The sequence below is a fragment of the Patagioenas fasciata genome, chromosome 3 (assembly GCF_037038585.1).
Source record: "Patagioenas fasciata isolate bPatFas1 chromosome 3, bPatFas1.hap1, whole genome shotgun sequence".
In the NCBI taxonomy this organism is placed as follows: domain Eukaryota; kingdom Metazoa; phylum Chordata; class Aves; order Columbiformes; family Columbidae; genus Patagioenas; species Patagioenas fasciata.
Genome location: NC_092522.1, coordinates 49,159,409 through 49,180,617, shown reverse-complemented (window position 1 = coordinate 49,180,617; position 21,209 = coordinate 49,159,409). Strand labels below are relative to the sequence as shown.

Genomic DNA, 21,209 nt, shown 5'->3' with positions numbered 1-21,209 from the left:
CAAATGCACCTCTGCAGCCACAGCCAGACTGAAAACAATCTTTTGCTCCTCTCTAACTGCCACCAGAGTGCAGTGAAGGGCTCCTGGGGGATACTGAGGCACTCCAGCTCCTTTAGCAGTTGCTGTTTTCCCAGCCACATACTGACTACCCAGTGAATGTAGCTGAAGTGTTTTTTCAAGACAATCTAAGGTTCATTATGGACTTCACTTAGCAGGCAAAACTTGTACAAGTAAATAGAATGTGCTGTAAGACATCTAGAAAATCAAGAGAGGTTCTTTATTTGGTGCTAGATACAGGCATTAAATGAAATAGTGTAGGCCAACAGACTCATTAAAAGGCAAGACATAGGCTTTAATAAGACATTTAAATCTTTTAGAGGTCAGAACAGCTAAAGCTCCACATCCAATAAATCATAGGATATAGGTATGCAGTATTATTCCATGTAAAATTCTAGGCCATCTTGCTTTGGTAAAGAAAGACTTTTACACTAAAAACATAGATAATTTAACTTATTTATCACTTACTGGTTTGCTGTTTGAACTACAGTGACAGAGCTTAAAATTTACTCCAGGGCTGTTATGACATTTTTATTTTCAGAAATAAAAAACACTCTGAGGAAAAATAGTAAACAAAGTAGCTTGCACTGGTGAGAGCTATTCCTTCCAACAGAATGTCCCTCAGCAGTTGCCATTTTAGAAAGTTTCTTTTTAAAATGTCAGTGAGATATGCAGCATAAAAGGTTGCAATACTATAAAAGACATACCTGGTTAATGTGTATACAGTAGGAGTATACATTAAAAAAAAAAATATAAACTTGTCAAAACCCCTTATACTGACACTATTATTTCCTTCCAGGTAGGAAGGGGACAGCTTAAGACAGTTGGTTAAACAAAGACTAAAACTCACTGCTTTTTTACCACAGACACTTGACCACAATGATCATAAGAACCAAGTAAGCAAAAGAGGCCAGTCTTATATGTAAAGTGAAAAGGAGAGAAAGGATGAGAAAATCCCTGCTAAACCCCTAAAATTTCTGTTTTAAAGCAACAGAACTAAGTAACAGTACCCCATGCCTTTCAGCTGCTACTGTAATAATGGAAAATTTTGATCAACAGTCAACACCACTTTAACTGTTGTAACAGTGGAAGGAGAGAGACCTTCAGTTTTACTTGTGCTATGTCCCAGCTAGGAGTGTGCTCAGCCTTCACTTCTGTCAGTGTACCAAGGAAACTGATTAGATTGTGGTGAGGGGGGGGAAACAGACTCCCCCATACCTCAGGCTTTTCCCAGAACTCCAGCCCTGGCTTGGGGTTTTGGAACCAGCACCCTCCCTAATTCTGGCAGAAAAACAACACATCCCACTTATTATAATAATATACCATTTGGACTGGTGGAAGAGACAACTGCAGCCAACATCTACTTCAGAGGACTCGCTTTTGGTAATTACTTTCAGTTTTGAGTACTGGAAGCCAAGATAAATTGAGTGAGGATTAAGACAAGTAAGTTTCTTTAGAGTTCTTTGTTCTTATAAATGCACAGTTAAGCTGCTTCAAAAATACTTTACACACTTACAAGGAAGAAAATACTCCTCGGGAATAATTCTTATAATTTCTGTAACAAATCCAATCCTAAATATAACAAAATATATGGGAGAGAGATACAACAAAACCTCTTTTGACCCAACACCTTTTTTAAAACTAAACTTAGACTTTTTAAGGACAAAGGGACCAGTTTCAAATACAATTCTAATTCCATGAATGATGCTATACCTCTGTGTAATGTTCTTGCTTTGCTCTTGTGCTTTAGCTACCCTCTAAATTACAGGACTAGTTCAGTTTTCTGGTTTAGTTTTTAAACATGCATTTGACAAGTAATCCTTAAACAGAAAAGATTCATACATAGAAAATAACAAAGCATGTTTGACCTTGGAGTTTCAATACTGCATTAGTTTGTTTGCACTTCCAAGGAGATGTCACTGGTGCTTTCCATCCCTGCAAGTGAAACTGCCCCCCTGAACTGGTTGAATTCAGCTAGCGTAGTTCTGCAGCTCCTTATCTGGCAAAACAAGAGGCATGAGTCTCTTACCTGATCAGTTGTCATGGCACTGTAAAAATGATATGCAATACTTGTGGTTCAGTCTACTCTCTTGGACCCTCTGCAAGTCTCTTCCATCTCCAGCTGTGGAATGAGGACAGGATTCCTAATCTATTGCCCCACGCATCTTCCCCACAATAGAAAGAGGGCAGGAAGGTCTGAACTGTGTGTTTTAACACAGAACAAATAAAAAAAACCCAACCAAACAAGTACCAAGGCTGAAATCCCCCTTGAGCTTCATAGGAATAAGTAGTACACTTGTTTCTTTCCTTCCATCACACAAGTCTCCTGGGAGCAATGTGGACAGCATTCCATATAGTGCACGCACATAAAGCTCACAGCAGGATACTTCAGAACCACCCATCTGGGTTCAGTTCATACCTCCCAGGTATGCTTCAGAGATCATATTTCCACAGCCAATTGCTCTGCTTGTGATAAGAGGTTGGGAGAAATCCTACCGACATAATTCTCCATAAGCCCATGCCCCTGCCCTAGCATTACAGCACACACAGAATATGCACAGTTCTGTTCACATATACATTCCAACCTTCATGATGTCAGTGCTATACAAAACATCAAGATCAAGAAAAAAAATCTAAAAGTCAGTTAATAGCCATTTGAGAAGCTTAAAAGTATTTTTTCTAAACTTTTGAAGTTTGACAAAAGACCTTCAGAACTTGGTTAAGAACCACAATAAAATAGGACATGTGAACATAAATAAAAATCACTTTTCCAACTTGACATATTAGTAGACATAAGTATGGGTCCTAATGATATGATGAGAATAAGTCATGTCAACAGCTTGCTAGAATGTGGCAAACTAAGTAGGAAAAAATAAAACAACAAGCCATCACTGACAGTGCCAGTGGTTTTACAATTCAGGTCATAAATATAAACTGTTGTGCAACAAACATGACAAAGCCTACCTCAGTTAAATTTGTTTGTATGATAAAAAAATAAAATATGAAACTGCTTGTAGTGCAACATTCTATCAGCATACGTAAGTATACCATGCTTTGTAAATTTACTGTTACATTATTTACAGTATATAGCAATGCTTTAAACTGGAGGTGAAAGAACAAAAAATAGGTAACAGAAAATGTTTACATACAGGCATGAGTTTCAATATTGTCCACCAAATTATCGAGTTCACTTTGCAGACTTTTGTGTCATGTGAACATTCCTGCCCCACAGCACATGGGACACTCTTCTGTCAGAGTAGACTGCTCTCTTTGTAGATAGTGGAAAGATGTTTTTAAAAACTGCATAGCCTCCAAGCTTTTCTGTTTCTTCAAATGCCATTTGTAAGGACAGCTGTAAAATACACAAGAACTCTGTCAATTATCTACATCTGATCGATCTGAAAGCTCAGCTTCTGAAAGAAGTTCAATAAATATTCACTCCTGTAGAGCTCAACTTAATTAATGTCTTTTTCCAGTAGCTTCTTAGTTGAAGAATGGTATTTTATAGGAGGAAAACAGAGGAAAGGTGTTCAAGGATTCCTACACATTATTTAAAATTGTGAGCTTTAATTGCGAGCTAAGCTCCCAGAATACAAAACAAAATATGAGAATGTAGAATAGTATGCTGCCTTATTTCACATTCTGTAAAGCTTCTGCTGGTGAGCATTGCTTACACTGATAAAAAAATGAATACAGTAAAAGTGATGCAGTAACTATGCCTGCAGTACTTATTTAATTTGTTATCACTGTCCTCGTATTAGAGAAATAAGGATTCATTGTATCAAAATAATTAACTACACAGGGAGAAAGGACTGTCCTAAGAGCTGCTTACATACTGCAAGGAGTTAAGTAAAGTCCATGAATATTGAAAGGTATCTTAGAGACAACTGTTTCTAAGACAGACTAACCACCAAGCTGTTCTTCAGAGTAGGTTATCTGACTTTTTAATCTCTTCCCCTATGACTGCTAAGGGGAAAAATCTGTTCCTCGCTTTCCCTGAAGAATGCCTTTGGAAGACTTTTAGAAGACTGCACACACATTCCATAGGCTGCAGCAGCCCTAGAAGAGCTACTTTTGATTGCAACACTGCTCAAGCAGCAAATACTACTGTTCTCTTGTTTACACTTCTGCTCATAGCAGACAGGAATCAGAGCAACCTCAGGCTGCTTTTAGTAAGGGAAAAAAAAAAAAAAGGCTGAAATTTAAAACCCAGTATTATCTTTAGTTTTCAAATCTCAGCCTTTGAACTTCATATTTTCAGAAAAGTCTACATAATAGCTTTGGACAAGATATTGTACCATACATTTTGTGAATTCTCATTTCTAGCAATATTTGTCCACAATACAACAGAAATGACTCACTTTCTCTACAATGCATTAGGTAACTATTAGGGCTATAATGCATTTCAATAATACAGAATTTTAAAATGTTTTCCACAGCATTACTCAGAGTAAGCAAAGATCTGGAAATACTTCAGTAAGAGCACTAGTCTTGCTTTAGTGGGCAGACACGAGAAGAAAAGTCAAAGTATAAAAAAATGAATCCATTCTACTGTGCATTATTTCACTAGATCTTATGCTGTTTTACAGGCTAGCTGTGAAAAAGCCAAGCATTTGATAGAGCACGTTTATGAGATATGGTAATTTACGCAACACCCTTTTTGTAACCTTACCTTCTGTATCTAAAGTAAGTATTTGGGATTTTGTGTTTTGTTTCTTTAACACCCACACTCTTGAGCACTTTGTGCTTGTGCTCTACGTGGTGATCTCAGCTGTCTCAAGGCAGCGTCTCCATACTGAATACCTGAGCCCATTCTTTCTGGATCCAGTTCTCCTGATGAGAAACAAAATAGTCACAAGAAGGTGGATCACATGCAAATAATACATTCCAATTTAACTGACAATATTGGATTAAAAAGATGCATAATGATAACCTGTATCATTTTCTCTTGTAATTTCAACCATGTGCGCTTAATCATAATGACAACACAGTTTGCCTCCGAGTTAGGCTGCAACAATAAATGTATTTGCACTAAGTAATTCCAACAAATGAAATGTCCAAAGTGGTTTCTGCAAACACTCTTAAAAACTACCTGCCTTCAGAAACCAATATGCAAAGAAAATAGGACTGTATATACCAAGCCAAACAAAAATGGATCAATAGGATCCAATCAAGTAGGATTCCATAAAGCACTGCCTCCAGAGGAAATTATCTCAACCTCCCCTGCTTCTGGTATCCATTTCTGCCTACTCTGTACCATCTGAAATGTTCTTAGTGCTGTTTGGTGGACTGGCCAAGATTAGAAACATTTAGCCTAAAAAAAGAACAAAAAAAAAAACCACAACAACACAAAAATCAAAACACAAGACAAATAATCCCTCTGAATAATTCAGATCACTTATTCAGGTTCATTGCACACACATGAGCCCTTTGTAAGTCAGGAGATGACAGCACATTGAGGGGACCACTTCACAGCTCAAGGGTGGAGCTGCCATTCAGAGAAGACCTTGGCTGAGCTAGAGGAACCTCACAAAATTCAGCAATTACACATGCAGAACTCTGCACCTGTGATGAATGAGCCCAAGCACTGCTACAGGCTGGAGGCTGATTAAGTAGGTAGCAGCAACTGGTTAGCACTGGGACACACTGCCCAGAGGGGCTATGGAATCTCCATTCCTGGAGCATTTCATAATGTGTCTCCACAAGCCCTGGGCAACTTGCTCTCACCCTGAAAGAGTTTTACACAGGAGGCTGGACTAGAGGCCTCCATAGGTTCTTTCCAGTCTCAACTCTTTCATGATTCAGTGCACGTGTGCTGGTAAAAAGAAAAGAGAAGCAGGTCACAGAAGAGAGGACTTTCTTCTGTTGTGGTAATGCCTCTTTAAATCAGTCATGGAACAACAGTATCATGAGAAATTAGCTTTACTTTGCTGTTTGGTGTATTGTGGTACTTTATTTGGTTTGGTGGTGTGTGTGGTTTTTTTTTTTTGTTTGTGTGGTTAAAAGCTGCTGTTTAGCATTAATTTCAGACAGTAATTAGGAAATTCCTCTAAAAATATGATATTCTTTTAATCTAAAAAATTGTGGTTAGCATTCAAAATATGTAATTAGAGTCTGAAATAGACTTTTCAATATGGCCAATATGTAAAACTTTGAAGATATCGAACAGCTAGAAAAGAGGAAAACTGGAATGTAAATTAGCTGTAATGACACCTAACACTTAGAAGCCTATCTCTGATAAAAACCTGCCCACTTGTGCTGAGAAGCTTCTGGTATATTTCTAGATCTGCAAAAGTAAAAATGGTTCCAACTAAGAGGCAAGAAGGTCACTTCAGAGAAACACAGTTGCTAGGAAACACCCCTGAAATTTTTAGTATTACTGTTCAAATTCTCTTAAGTGTATTTCCATATAAGAAGCAGAATTAAAAGTTATGTCTGCCCTGATACTAGGTTTTTATTCTGCATTGCTAAAACTGTCTAGTGCCAGGCTTGATGTTAGTAGGGACATAGCAACCCACAGAATGCACAGGCTACACTCAGAGCTGACTGTTAAGGTAAACACTGTGTAAAAACATCCATAATTCATGCCATCCCCCCTTTAGATATACAGATCAGACTTAGACATCCATTCCCATTAAAATGTATGGGAAGCAGCTATAAACTAAATGGGTTACTTTATGACAATGAAACTGTGGTTCTTTGGGTTAATTCTATTAGAGAACTTTGAATGGTGATATTTCCATGTGTACTTTAGTTTAAGGGAAAAACACCCCCCCCCCCCCCCAACCCCCAACCAACCAAAACCCAACAAACCAAACCAAAAAGAACCCCACCCAAACAAAACCAAAAGAAACATTAATATAAATCTCAATTTACCTGATTCAATTTTATTGAGTATTTTTCTTGCACACTGTACAAAGGCTTCTTCAACATTTTCCCCTGTTAGTGCACTTGTTTCCAAGAACATCAGCTCTGCAATTGACACCAGAAGAGCAATCTCAGAACAAGTCTGGGATATCTGATATAGTAATTCAAAGCATGAAAGCTAGGAACAATAAAAATTTTCTTGAAGAGAACTATTGTCAAATAGTATGGTCTGGAAAACCTAGCTGTTGATGGTAAAACCACATAAAACTTTCTCTGAAGTTTATACACTAACCCTAGAAAACTGGAATCCAAAGATGATAACCTGTCTGAGCATGCAAAATAGCACATTAAACCAAAGAAGTTCATCTAGTTTCCCACTAGTAGAAAGTTATATGCAAAAGGACAGCCAGTAGTCATAGCTGGTACAAACGATGATTTATAATTAATTTCTAAAAGCAAACCCAGATTTTACTGGTGGCAGGACTGCAGCACAGCAGCTCAGACCGAGACTGGCTTTAGCTGCTACGGAAACGTGTCCTGAGACTGGAAATTCTGAATACTACAGACCAGGTAATAGTCCTCTGGATCCACGTAATGCACTGAACACAGTTTCCCATGAGCAAAACTCTCTGCTTCCAACTGCAGCACACCCCATCCAACCTTGTCTATCAATTATAGAATCTACAAGATGCTGAAAAAGGGGAAATCATGCTCTTCATTTCCTCTTCAACCCTTTGAAGGCAAGACAATACCTGAAGTTATATTACATTCCCTAGGGAATATATCTCCACATAGAAAGTATTTAAGTAGTAGCTGTGACTGGAAGTATCACTGGTAATAAGACTTAAATAGTACATGTATTATAGTTTTTACTGCAGGCACTGTCCTCTCTCTATGCCTCATGTACTGACAGAATGCTTTTTTCTGTAGGTATTTTACAAGGTACAACTGGAAAAGCACAAAAAAAAAGAAGTTTATCTTTGAATACTACATGAAGACTTTGCACTGCTTACCATTTTCTTGTGCGAACCGAGATGCTTCTAAAAAAGTAACTTCACGTTCTGCATCAAGATCCTTTTTGTTTCCACACAGTATTATCACAATATTTTGACTTGCTAACATTCTTGCATCCGTCAACCAATTAGTAAGTGCATTGTAGGTTTCCCGGCTATGTAGAAAGTGACATTCTGTATTAGAACACACTTATTTCTCCTCAACAGACCACTAGACTAAAACTCAGAAGGTAAAGCTATATTTGTGGCAAACAACTAATTTCTGCTAGTCAGGTAAGTCACCTACTCAATATGCCAGCTACAAACTGAGAAGAGTATCAAGTTCCTTCATAAAACTATTTAAAAGCTTAAAGTTCTTACAAATCAAAATTAAATCAACCACAACATATAAATAAATACACACAATTATAAAACAACCTGCTAATGGGAAAAACTAAAATTTTTAAAAGCTAATCTAGTTTTAGCCTTTTGTGCATGAAATTTTGGGATAACTGAATGAGTTATTGTTTAACGTGGAATTCAACTGGTACTTAAGTTACAGGTAGGATTGTAAGAATTTACTACGCTTGTGTAGAATTGCATGCCTGAACTTTCACATTTGTGTCAAGACAAATAATATTGCAGGCAGTTACCCTGCACATGCCATTAATCATTGCAGTGGCAGTCAAAGATAAAGCCTTCAAGTAGTAAGACTGATGGATGAGTCCAGCTGACCCCAAGTACAAAGACTTCAAAAATTGCTCCAAGGAAAACTGACAGGACAAAAAGCGACAGGTCTAGCAAATCATCGTTAACCAACACAAAACTTACCTGACAAGTATCAAGACAATCGTGGCCAGGAAAAAAATGTGAAAATGTGTAAAGGTAAGGTATTCTATTGGCTGCCTATAATACTAATATATTAAAAGACACAGAGATTAACACAATTTTGGGCTACAGTTAAGGAATGTGTAGGTAAAGCTAGCTCCTCCAGAGGATGACCTGTCATACCAGCATACTAATAAGTACTTTCCCCAAACAGGGGTGTACCACCTTGGTTAGAAGTGGCTACAGTCCACTCTTCGTTTCTGTTGCAAGGCTTTCTGAGCCAGTGGTTACCTGTAGTCAGTCCACCATGATTAGAACAGCTACTGGTGGGCCAATTCCCATGTATTTGAGACTGTTTACATTGACAACGTTCACAATGCCATGTAAGCAAGTTCTAAAACTCAAATACGCAATAAAACAGAAGTATGATTCTATGATACTTTTTGTACTTCTTTTCTTCCTGCCCATTCTCCATTAAAGGATTAGGTACTTGAGGAAGAATCATTATGCATTAATTGTATCTGGTAGTGTACAAGCAAGAGTTGCTGGCTTTCTTACCTGGTTATATCATAGACAAGCAAAGCACCTGCAGCTCCTCTGTAGTAACTCCTTGTTACGGACCTGAAACAGAATTACAGATGTACATTTCTGTAATAACTTCATTGTTTGAAATCTGGGTTAATACAATGCAATCTATATTATGAAACAGAATTCTCATTTACATATTTAAAATAAGATGTGGTTTTAGACAACATTATTAGCTGTGCAGCAGCAGACTGTTTACAACTAGACTTCTGATGAAGCACTTTCACTAAGTAGAGCTGTACAGGGATTCTCAAAGTCCATTATGAACCATGTGCTTCTGAAGCTACACATATCACCACACTATATGGCCTGATCCAGAACTGGGAGCTGATGGTGACATATGTGGCATGAAAACAGCATAACCAACTCTCAGCAATGAGGACAGAATGAGCAAGGTAGCTGTAGTTGAACAATTTAAGACTCCTTAAGTTGAAGAAAAGAAGGCAAGGAAACCAAAGCATCCTTCAAAAGGTAGAGGAAGAAGAAAAATAATCTGCTAAGTTCACAGAGGTGTGATCAGCCTTAAAAAGAAAAGAATTGGACAGACTATAAAAAGCAACAGGAAAAAAAAGGATCTGTAAGTCTGTGAACACTCTGAACTTGGAAGGGCAGAATTTGCACAAGCTTGTGAAAGCACAGAGCCTCCTGGTTCCTCAGAATCCCAGGATACCTGGCCAAAACACTCAAGAGATCTCTTTAATGGAGACTATATGGTATTGCCCAGCTTTACCCAGTCACAGATGTAGCCAAAGAAGTTGTCTAACAGAGGACATTTACCTGTATTGCTGCCCATTACTCAGATTTCTACCACCATAGTCACCTTTGTTAACAACTTCTTGCCCCCCCAAACCAAAGAAACCTCCCCCACACTCCTCATCCTCCAAAAATATAGAAAACCTGATGTCCTATTTGATGCCACATGTACTCAGGGCTACATTAGATCTTGACTGAATTTGATCTATGCCTCAGATGTATGACACAGTTAAAAGACAGCATTAAAAATACAGTGGTGGATCTAAGCTGACAAATACCTTGCTGCTTCTTTAAGACACTTAAGAGACTCGGTCTTTCTAGAAATGTGTTTAGCCAAGTGAAACTAACAACTGATTTTTTTCCCTCTAATAAAATAATATTGTACTATGAAATTCTCATGCAGATTTTGAACAGCTTACAATTTCCTGGTATTCAGCTATTCTAACCAATAGAAGATCTTCTAAACACAGAATTAAGCACACACAGTTAGTTGAAAAACTATTCTGAGTTTGGCTTGTGAACAAACTTTTAGCCACATATTCTACTTGTATACCTTAACTATCACAGAAAATACACAACAGAGGAAAGGGCAGAACCTCAGATCCTGCAAGGCAGCATTGCTTTGCTGAAATCAACAGATCTGTGTCACTATGTCCAAGTTGGAAGCAGACATGCAATTCCACTGACCAAGGAATTATGCCTACTTATATGCAAGGATAAATAATACCCAACACCCACAGCAACAATTTAGTAACAAAAATTTAATAAAATTATTCAGAAAGGTACCTGAATCTTTCTTGTCCTGCTGTATCCCATATCTGCAATTTCACATATTTACCACCAACATTTACGATCTTTGAACCAAATTCCACTCCTATAGTATGATTTGAGTCATCTTTGACTAAAAAAAAAAAAACGAAATAAAACAAGACTTATTTGGAGATTATTTAGAACAAATAGAATGAATATACAAACTGAATTACAAACTCCTTCCTGCATCATTAGATTCAGTGCCACTCATACGTCTACCATGCAGAAATAAACATTCTTCCAATCTATTCACTTCAAAATTACTCCTAGAAAGGCCTGCCTTAATCAAATAATTCCCATTTCACATTAATAAATGGCAAGATAACTTTTGTATGCTTTTGTCCCCCAACTGTTTTTTCTAACACTTTGATGCAACTTAAAATTCATGGAAAAGTAGAACACAAAAACACAGAGCCTTGCCCATGAACAAGCAAGAGCTACTACTACTTTAAAGCATGAAATTAAGATAATTGCTCCATGTACACTGTTGATATCACAGCTTCTCAACAATATAGAACTGCCCTTGCTAGAAGCAAGGTCATGGTCCAAGTTGAATCATAGAATCATGCCATGTTCCTTAGTGATTACACATAATTATCCTAGAGCTATTCCTCAAGAGATAAGGTGAATTACCGTTCAGTTGAGAAACATAACACTCACCTTAGATTTACAAAGGTTTTAAATACATATTATTTATGTTTAATCACAATGCTGAATGCACTAACCAACAAGAAATTTTCTTTTATATGATCTATTATCTCTAAATAACATTTACAATGGAGTCTCTACCAATCTTTATCATAGAACACAGGCCTCAACAAAGACCAATGAGTGTCTCTTTATTCGGAAAAAGACCATGGGCTTTCTAAACCTAGTCAAGCAATTGACCTTTTCTTTCATCTGCTCAGTATTTATTTCTAAAAGATCCAAGTCTCTACTATATACCTAGGGCAGCTTATAGACACAAGATATAATTCTCACAAAAAGTAAGTCTGTATTTTCATCAACATCCTGTTATATTTGAGAGCAGTAGAGAATACTGCTCAACATCAGGCTTTTGATCAGAGACAAACGGTGAGCAATGAAGATTTACGGCATGGTTCTGAACATAATTCTCAGTCAAAATCCACATCTATACAAATAAGAAAATCACAGGAACTTCCATACGAAGAATGGGCTCATGTGGGCAGAGCCTTTATTTGTGGTACCAAGCAATGAGAACACTTACTGTGTTCACATACACTTACATTTCTTTTCAATAAATTGGTGTAGTAAACAGGATTTTCCAGTTCCAGCATTTCCTATGACCAAGAACTTAAACAGGAAATCTGAAGGTTGAAAGACAAAAAAAATTGCTAAATTTTAGTATGCAGTCACATTTTTGAGACAAGACCAAGTACACAAGCCAGATATTCTCTAGTAGCTGTTATTTCAAAGAGAAGCCAGATATTCTCTAGAAGCTGTTATTTCAAAATTAGCAAAATAACAATAAATGTGAAGAATAACCCAGTGTATTCAATAGTGATGCTACAAAGCAGGAGCTAAGAATATGATTTGTTTATGGAGATATACAAATGACTAGAAGAGGTGGAAATAGGAAATGGAAATTGAGTTAAAATAGGCTGAATTATAGCTATATGGTTGGTTCATATTCCAGTAACCTCTTTTAAGGGTATGTAATCTATTACCTAGAGTCAGTACAAATGCCCTATATAACAATGTAGTCTCTGAAAATCTATATGGTTTTGTACTTTGTTGTATTTTAAATATTCTGTTCACATTAAGTCAAACTTATCTATATGAACTGCTTAACGCTTATAGTTTGTTATAATATTTGTAAAACTGGAACAACAATAATATTTTTCTATAAAATTTACAAATGACAATTTTTATTCTGGGATGCCTGCTTTCACATTTCCTCCACATGGTAAATTAAGACCCAGGTACTCCTGGCACTTTACCTATTTATGAGGCATTGACATCAGTGTTCATTAATAATACATGTATTCAAGATTTATGGTCCATTTGTATTGTTTTAACAGTCACATATAATGCTTTAATACTACCTCCCCCGATCTGCTTTCAGTTTGACTGCAGAAAGTTCCCTTGACATATCACTCTCAAACATATACACTGATAAACTCCTATTAAAAACTTTACAATTGCTTCCACTAATATGTAGCCATTAAGACAAGCTTTACAGTTAGCTCAAGATTCACCATTTATTTTCTACCAGCATCATTTTTTTTTTTTAACAGTCATTTTTACAACTTTATTGCGTAGTTTCTCTTATAAACGTAGCGGTCCTCCAGAAGACATCAGGTAAGCATGCTATGAAAAGGATTGTCTGCAATATCAACAAGAATAAAACCAGTGTTCATTAACAGTGTTCAGAGCTGTCAAATGGGTTACACAGATATTGGCCCGGGCATGGCAGAATTAAAAAAAAAAAAAAAAAAAAAAGACTATGCTAAGCAAGTCAAAGCATTAATATACTATCAGAACCTCATTTGAATATTTAGTTTTACAAATAGAATTTAACATGCATGCAAACCTACGTGCCCATTCTATTTCAGGCAGGAATTGTTATTTGTTAGGGTACATCATAAACACCCCCTAGCAATGGCAAAAGCAACAACCAAGTTTCTCATATGGTAAGAAAACTCCCACTGTTAAAAAGTCAATAGCAAAATAGAGGGGCTGTGAGTCTTGGGAATGTGCACCATCCTTTGTCTTCATCCATCTTTCAAATTTTATTCATATTTAAAATGAAGTAGTTTTGCACTAAGGATTTTTGTCTTTTTACATTTTACCTTTGCATGATTTTTCTTGTTTCAAAAGTTGCAACAGGCTTTGTATAGATTCTGTATTCTGCCCTTCTCAGAAAGAGATTGCTGTTCCTTGCCCACAAATATGACCATTTACACGCTCAAGACATTCTGTTCCAAACTCATTTCATTCTTCACGCCCCCACTCAGCTGCTCATGCTTTCTGGATGAAAAAAAATAGTTACAAAAAGAATTTTGCTTCAGGTTGTGAAAATGCTGCATGCTGTCTCTTGTAAAGAAGGACCCTTCATGTCATCTCGACTGCAAAACACACTGGAACTGAGAATGCTTCATTTTATCAAATCTTCACTGTTAGCATGAAATGTAAATATCAAAAACCACCCCAAAGTGTTAGGTTAAGAAAAAATTCATCTCTGAAAGAAAGGCAAGTTCTCTTTTTATGGACCAAATATCACTAGTTAGCCACCTTGTGTACCTTGTGTATTTAAACTACTGTGGGTGTGTGTAATCTCACTGGTTTTACCACTTTCAGAGGGTTCCTCAAAATGCAAGATGTTCTGAGACATAGTCACAATTAAAATAACATGTTTCTGGTCTCTGCAGTTTTTCCAAAAATAAATCTGAAATCCAGTTAAAACTGGTTCTCCCATGTTTCTGGTGAATGCTGTTTGTCAGATTTTTTTTGTTAACAACTACAAAATTCAAGCCTGCCTGTCTTTTTTCCATGAAGACTCATATTATTGACAGTAGTATAACAGCTACTGCCAAACTAAACCGGGAAAATAATAAAACCAGAACTCTATCCCTACACTAATTTGCTCTGTGATTGTAAGCATTGGTGGTTAAAAGTGGTTCACAAAGCCATACCTGTGCAATCCACAAAACCACGCTGAACAGCAGATTTAACACACTGCTCCATTCTGTGCAGACAGGCTGTTGGCCAGTGAGAAACGGAGACAACAGTGTCACTGTCAGGGACTGATCTGGATTAGCTTTGGAACAGCAGCTTTACCTGAGGTGTTTTAAGTAGAGGTGCTATATATTTTGCTCTGATAGCAAGAGTGGTATTTGGGGATTTTAAATTCATGTCTTTAAATCGATAACATTGTCTAGCAGCACTTTATAATAACCTCCCAATTCCTATCAAGATTCTGTTGTGCTAGACAACTTTAAAAGGGAATCTTTCCTACAAATACATCACTTAGATGCCGACTCAATACCTGCTTAACCAGACAAAAAGTATATTTCTCTCTGGCAAAATAGCATACAGGCTTCCTATTGTGAAACTTGAAACAGCACTTACAAGTCACTTGTTCACAGCACAAAAGTAATGTGTTTTATTCTACCATAGAATGGAAATATCAAAATCTTATTTAAAAAAAACTAAAAAAAAAAATCAAAACTTTCTGCACCAAAGAAGGCAGCAATGTTTCCAAACACATGTAGACTTCAGGAGTAAATGATACTTTGGAGTTACATTCACAAATGTAATTGTGCTTCTATCAGTTTAAACTCCAATTTCATGTAAATGGTTCAAAATAGCAAAAGGCTTTTAGCCTTATGTTAACAGTTTATCTACAAGCACGGGATATCTTGGCTTCACGAAATATGGAATATTTTGCACATTTAATCAACTGTGAGGAAGGACAAGAAAAGGGATTTGCCAATACCAAAAGTCACAAATATCCACATTTCACAGGTTTTTATGTTCACAGCCTAGCAAATTAATGAGTAAGGTAATACCAGGTAAGAACAGGAAGAACATTTTTCATTTTGTTATTCCGGAACTTCTTTCGTTTAGTGTCATTCTGTGTGATAATGGCACTCACATCCATTGTATTTTAAAAACTTTTTTATTGCTTGATTTAGGACATGAAATATCTTCTATTATACAGATGAATTAAAAAATTTAGCACTGATCAGAAACAAAGAAACGGAATGAGATTGGACAGATAGCTTCTTTTAGCTCAACTGTCACTGTGAACTCACACTCAGGAAAAACTTTTATATATTAACTTTTTGCAATGTGATCAAATGCAACTCATATTCTAGTGCTCGCAATACTGCTTAATTGCTCTAGGGTTTTTTTTCTTTTTTGGTGCCCTCTTCCCAGAGAAGTTAAGTCACTTCATTTCATAGCTTTTTTTCCCCAATTGACAAAGCAGTTCTGAGCTTCAACATTTCAATTAGCTGCCAAGGCTGCCACCCTAGATAAGTTTTTCTTTTGAATCCTGTTGTTCCTCCTTCATGGAAAAGCTGAGAAGCAACATCATTCAGATGTTACAAAGGCTTGCTACCATACTGGCTGCTGAAAAGGACTAGAAAAGTTAAAGCGCTTTGCCTGTATTTACAGGCTGATCAGTAGATCAGTATTATACAGAAAGGATTCAGGACTGAACTCTGTGCCAAAAGGAAAATGGTTGGTTACATGACATGCACTAAAGAAAGCATAAAGGCGTGTAAGATAGCATACCATGGCTGTTTAAGGAAATAAGGAAAAAAAAAAAAAAAAAAAAAGAATCAGCTTACACACCCCTACCCCATGAGCTATATGCATTACCTGATCCCAAACTGGGTATAGGAAACAAAACATTTTCTAGCATAGGTGAAAAGACTAAAACTGTGGCTCCACCCCAAAGATGCACCAGCAGCTAAACGATATGTTTTGGGGAGGAAGGGAAGCTGAGGGGGGAAAAGGTGAAGGGAGACAATTGTGGGCTTTAAGTCAAGTACCAAAAAAACCAGACAGCTGATGTGGAAACCACCCCCATACACCCAACCCCCTCCTTTGACTGAAATTGCCTGCAGCAGATATAATAATTGAACAGCTTCTGAGCTACCGCAGCATAGTCTTTAAAATGTAATGAGAATTGTTTCTTATATGCTTGCTAATACAAAAGGGGAAAAAAGCGCCCAAATTATACCCTCAATCTCAGTTTGGTCTTCTTCCAACTCCGTGATAAAGAATGGAAGTTACATGCACTAATGCTGACACTTTGGAAAGTCTCTCATTCATGCCGTGAAAAAAGAGTCTTCTGGTGGGTAGATCTATTACAGTCTTCTATTAGAGAAGACTAATCTTTCTATTAGATCCATTATCGCCTTCTAGTTTGCAGAAGCCTGCATAAGGAAAGAGTGTTCCGAAGCATTCCTACTGGCATATGCTGGCTCTGACTGAGAGCAAAGAGGAGCTGCTCCCCCTGTTTACTCCTGTCTCTAGCAATGCATTAACAAGATAAACAGGTAGTAGAGATAGATCTTAATACTTGAAAGAGGGAAGATCTGTTTCCTTACAAGAAAAGAGCTATGTTCTCGAAGCAATAAAATCAGATCTGAAATAAACTGAAAGCCAAGGTGATAAATGCAGAGATAGGTGGTAGGGATGGGGAGAAAAGAATGAGTCAAATTGTCCAGACCAGAAAGGCATATTTTTAAATGGACAGGAAGACTATACATTCTCTGACAATGACAGAGATTGATAAAATTATGTGGCCAGATACTGGTGGAGAAAACAGTGGGAAGTAAGGACTGAAGAGATTTGACTGGAATTTTATATATCACATTTACTCAAAGATAGTACAGCTTTTCTTCTGTCCTTCTACCATTTCAAATCACAAAGTTGTTTTGCATTTACCTATTAAGGGTTAACTATTTTTATTTCAGTTTATATTTACCATAACACAAAACCACTTCCATTCTGCATTGGGAAACACGAGAAAGCATGCACTTGTTTCTACATGGAAACTACCTACAGAGGTCACTGCATCTCAGAAAACTCAAGTTAAAGTAATTTTCCTATGAATAAGAGATTTGTTTCCTACATTACAAGATAAACGTCTCAAAGAATTATCCTCCTCTCCCAAAAGCAGCAGTAAAATGTTCTTTCTGAACTTAGTCCCACAACACATGGAGTTTTCTTGTAGTCATGATTGTTCTGGTTTTGATGCTTTGTAAGGGGAATAAATTGATCACATAGGAAAGGGATAAACAGATTAGAAAGCTAAGAACAGAAAATATGCAACTGATGAAACAAATCTACAGGAGAGAGAGTACAGATTGCGAACAACGCATTTAGTGTCAAGACTGTGAGATGCTACAGACTTTGCCTGAAAAGAGGGAAGAGACACAGTAAGGGACAGAAATAGTTGGGGAAAACTGGGCGAACAGAAAAGCTTCAAAGCAGATATAATTTGACACAGAGAAAAGAACTCAGGGAGGAAAAAAAAGAAAACAGCAAGAGACATGTAAACTAACTGAGGTGGATAATGAAATATAATAGGCAGAAAGGTCAGACCAGAGGAAAAGTTCTTTATTCCTCATGGACTGAGAAAAAATATTGAAAAAAATATCCCCCTTTCAAAGGGAAGAAAAGCAAACTGGAAGTAATATAAATATCAGACAGCAAAATGACATGGGAAAAACCAGACAACCAACCAACCACTTTTATGAGCCTACCTGAATGGGATGAAAAGCTTGGGGTTACATAATTACAGGTGATGAGAAGAACAATCCATGAATAAGCATCCAGAAGGGCTGAAGCTACAGGAATTTCAGCACTGAAGTGATATAGTAACCACTGATATCAGTCACCAAGGGGAAACTACCCTAACATTTCTGTCATCCTTGATGATCACTGTAACAGCTGGTCAGAAACAGACCCCTCTTTGTTTAGGACCATGAGGACATTAAATCCCAGAAAGTTCATCAAGCGCAGAAGATCCACAATGCTGTTACATCATACTGTATACTTCGATCTGTCAATTGGGCTGCTAGGTATGTGACAGGACACTGCAAAATTAGATACTGATTACTGTTATGGTCAGAGATGGTACAGTCATTGTTAAATTTTATGTTACAGCTTAGTTTTTATTCTTCTATTTACTGTAAACCTTGACACTCTCAAGTACTCCAGCTCAGGATTTTTGAAGCTTGCGTATGAATAGAACAAACATTGAAACTCAAAGAGAAGTATACCAACCAAGAATTAAACAAACAAAAGGAAGAACCTACAACTGCAAACTTTCAATGTTAAGGGTTTCTTTTCTAGGACACCAAAACAATTGCAAAGAACCAAGTATTTTGCATCACTGGAACAGTGAAAAAAATGGTCAAGTGTACTTGTCTAAGACACAATCATCTATTTATCTTGCTTACTATTACAGTATCAAAAAAGGAGGATCACTGAAACCCTCTCTGTCAGCTCTGATTGTCTACCAACCCATTTGCTTAGAGACCACCAATCCCACTATAAGCACGGCCAAAGTGATCCCAGTTCTTGATCAGAAGAGTTCAGAGCATGAAGAATTAGTTCAAACTCAAATTTAGATCTACAAAGCACACCTCTCTGTTTTCTACATCTATGTTTTACATGTTTCAATAAAGTATGGAACAAAGAAGCAGGGTCCTAATATCCTAACATTTGCACTTCAAAAGCCACCCAACTCGTGTCTCATTTTGCCCCTTAGTTCTGTGCATTTGCTGTACACTGAAGCACCAACTGTTGGGACAAAACATCTTAAGTACTGATGACTAGGGTATTGAAAATAAACTGACTTACACAGCAGACACAATCAGGTTACCCTACTAGTGAGAACTCACAATGACCCTGGCAGCCCCTCTCACAGTCAGCAGAGCTGTTTGTGTACAATTTTGCTTAATTATCCAAACTATTCCCTATTTTCAAGACTCTGCTTTAAAAGCAAGAGGATGCAAGTTCCGCTCTTAAGTCTGAACAGCTACTGAAGATAAAATGTTGCAGCAGACAAAGTTAGAAAATGACACGTGAAAGGGTTTATCACAGTATTAAATTCCAATCCTACTCTTCAACAACTTACCACATTAACTTTGAACATGTGTACATGTATCATGGCATTTTTATAATGCAAAATATTACAGAACTGTACGTTGTGGGAAGAGGAGAAAAAGCAAACTGAATCAAGCAAACACAGTTACTTTAAACCAAGTTACAAGGAAGATAAATGAGTACTACTGAGACATTTCCCCACCTCCTCCACCTAGCCAGCAATACTAGCCCTGCTTACTTTTTCGACTGCTCTTTGATGCTTTCCTGTGAGGCACTGACACACCCCATCAGTGCCTGCACTCTGACTTACTCCTTCAGATGTTTTTCTACCAGTAGTAGTTAGAAATCCATGCCAATATGAACATATTCACTGATCTTTTCCCCTAACTCATTCTCACAGTTACTTTTGATGTTTGCAAACCTAAGACAACAGGACTGAAACCCTAACTTGACCCTCAAAAGAACAATCTCAAATTAAAGAAACCTGCAGCTTCCCCCAGAGAACATGCACTGCAAGTCTCCTTCTGAATACACTTAAGCAGTGTTTAAGTTCCTTCACCTAAGTTCCACTTACATTTCGAGTCAATGCCTCCACACTTCGAAAGATGAGTCTGAATGCTGACTGTTGTGTCAGTCCGTGCCACAAAGGGAGGGGAACAACCACGACGACCAATAATAAGACAAGGGGCAACGGGTACAAACTGGAACACAGGAGGTTCCACTTAAATACGAGAGGAAACTTCTTCACAGTAAGGGTGACAGAGCACCGGACCAGGGAGGTTGTGGAGTCTCCTTCTTTGGAGACATTCAAAACCCGCCTGGACGCCTTCCTGTGTAACCTCATCTAGGTGTTCCTGCTCCGGCTGGGAGATTAGACTAGATGATCTTTCGAAGTCCCTTCCAATCCCTAACACGCTGTGATTCTGTGGCAGGGCGCTGCGGTGCTCACAGGAACGGGTAAAACCAGCCACACACACACCTCGGGGCACAGACACCGCCGGGCCCGCACAGCCGCCCCGCCCGCACCTGCGCTCCCCGCGCCGCCGTTTCCCTCAGTAATGGCCGTTAGCCGGTTCCTCAGGAGGTGCCTGCCCGGGCCTGGCCTTGCTCTCCCGGAGGGAAGGAAAAAGAGGAGAGTCCCCCCGCCCCGCCTCCGGGTCCTACCGTAGGTCTCGGACATGGCAGTCTGCGACATTTCAGGAGCGGCGAGCCCCTCCACCTCCTCTGCTCCCCTGCGCGCGGACGGGGCTGACCGGCAGAGCCGAGCGGCCGGGCCGGCAGGAAAGCGAAGCAGCCACGGGCGCCCGGGCCACCTCAGCGCCGCCGCCAACGGCCGCAGCTGCGCAGGCGCACCCGAACCGCCTCACCCGCCGCCGGCTGCGCGGAGCAGGAAGAGGGAGAGGCCCCGCCTTTCTTGCGCAGGCGCGGCGGGCTGGCGGCCGGCAGTCCCGCCTCCCCGCGGGGGCCGTCACCAAAACAAGGCGCACGTGCCGTGCCGTGCCGTGCCATGGGGCTGCGGGACCGCTGGGGCGGGGCGGGGCGGGGGCCAGAGCCCGGCCCACGTGACACCCCGCACTGCTCCAGGGGCCGGGACCGGCCGTGTGGGGAGAAACCTCCCTCGTCCAGAGAAGCCCGTGCGGCTCCGGTGTCTGCGCTGGTGGTGTTGGTGTGATGGAGCAGTGTCCCTCCGCTCTGCCTGGGAAATGTAGCAGGTCTAGAATCTGA

General features: G+C 38.7%; 1 protein-coding gene across 3 annotated transcripts; it reads right to left on the bottom strand.

The window, feature by feature from the left end:
• Nucleotides 1-258: 258 nt before the first annotated feature.
• Nucleotides 259-20,858, bottom strand: RAB4A (RAB4A, member RAS oncogene family). 3 transcript variants are annotated; one of them, XR_010651168.2, is made up of 9 exons: nt 20,649-20,857; nt 12,140-12,220; nt 10,869-10,983; nt 9,303-9,365; nt 7,938-8,092; nt 6,934-7,029; nt 4,730-4,890; nt 3,207-3,409; nt 259-2,056 (listed from the first exon to the last, which is right to left on the bottom strand). XR_010651168.2 is itself a non-coding variant. In XM_065835183.2 (8 exons), exons 1-7 carry the CDS (start codon nt 20,677-20,679, stop codon nt 4,775-4,777), a joined length of 657 nt encoding a protein of 218 aa, XP_065691255.1. In that variant the 5' UTR covers nt 20,680-20,857; the 3' UTR covers nt 259-3,409; nt 4,730-4,774. The 3 variants fall into 3 exon arrangements, 2 of the variants coding, with proteins under 2 accessions (XP_065691255.1, XP_071662421.1); XM_065835183.2 differs by having other exon boundaries at nt 259-3,409; XM_071806320.1 differs by lacking the exon at nt 12,140-12,220 and having other exon boundaries at nt 259-3,409; nt 20,649-20,858.
• Nucleotides 20,859-21,209: the final 351 nt, after the last annotated feature.

Bases quoted from the DNA above. Each gene is read 5' to 3' on its own strand.
- RAB4A (XM_065835183.2), bottom strand. From the start codon at position 20,679: ATGTCGCAGACTGCCATGTCCGAGACCTACG. The intron at 10,984-12,139 runs GTAAGTGTATGT...TTTTTTTTTTAG, and splicing joins CCAATTTATTGAAAAGAAAT to TCAAAGATGACTCAAATCAT. The intron at 4,891-6,933 runs GTAAATTGAGAT...GTTTCTCATCAG, and splicing joins ACTCAATAAAATTGAATCAG to GAGAACTGGATCCAGAAAGA.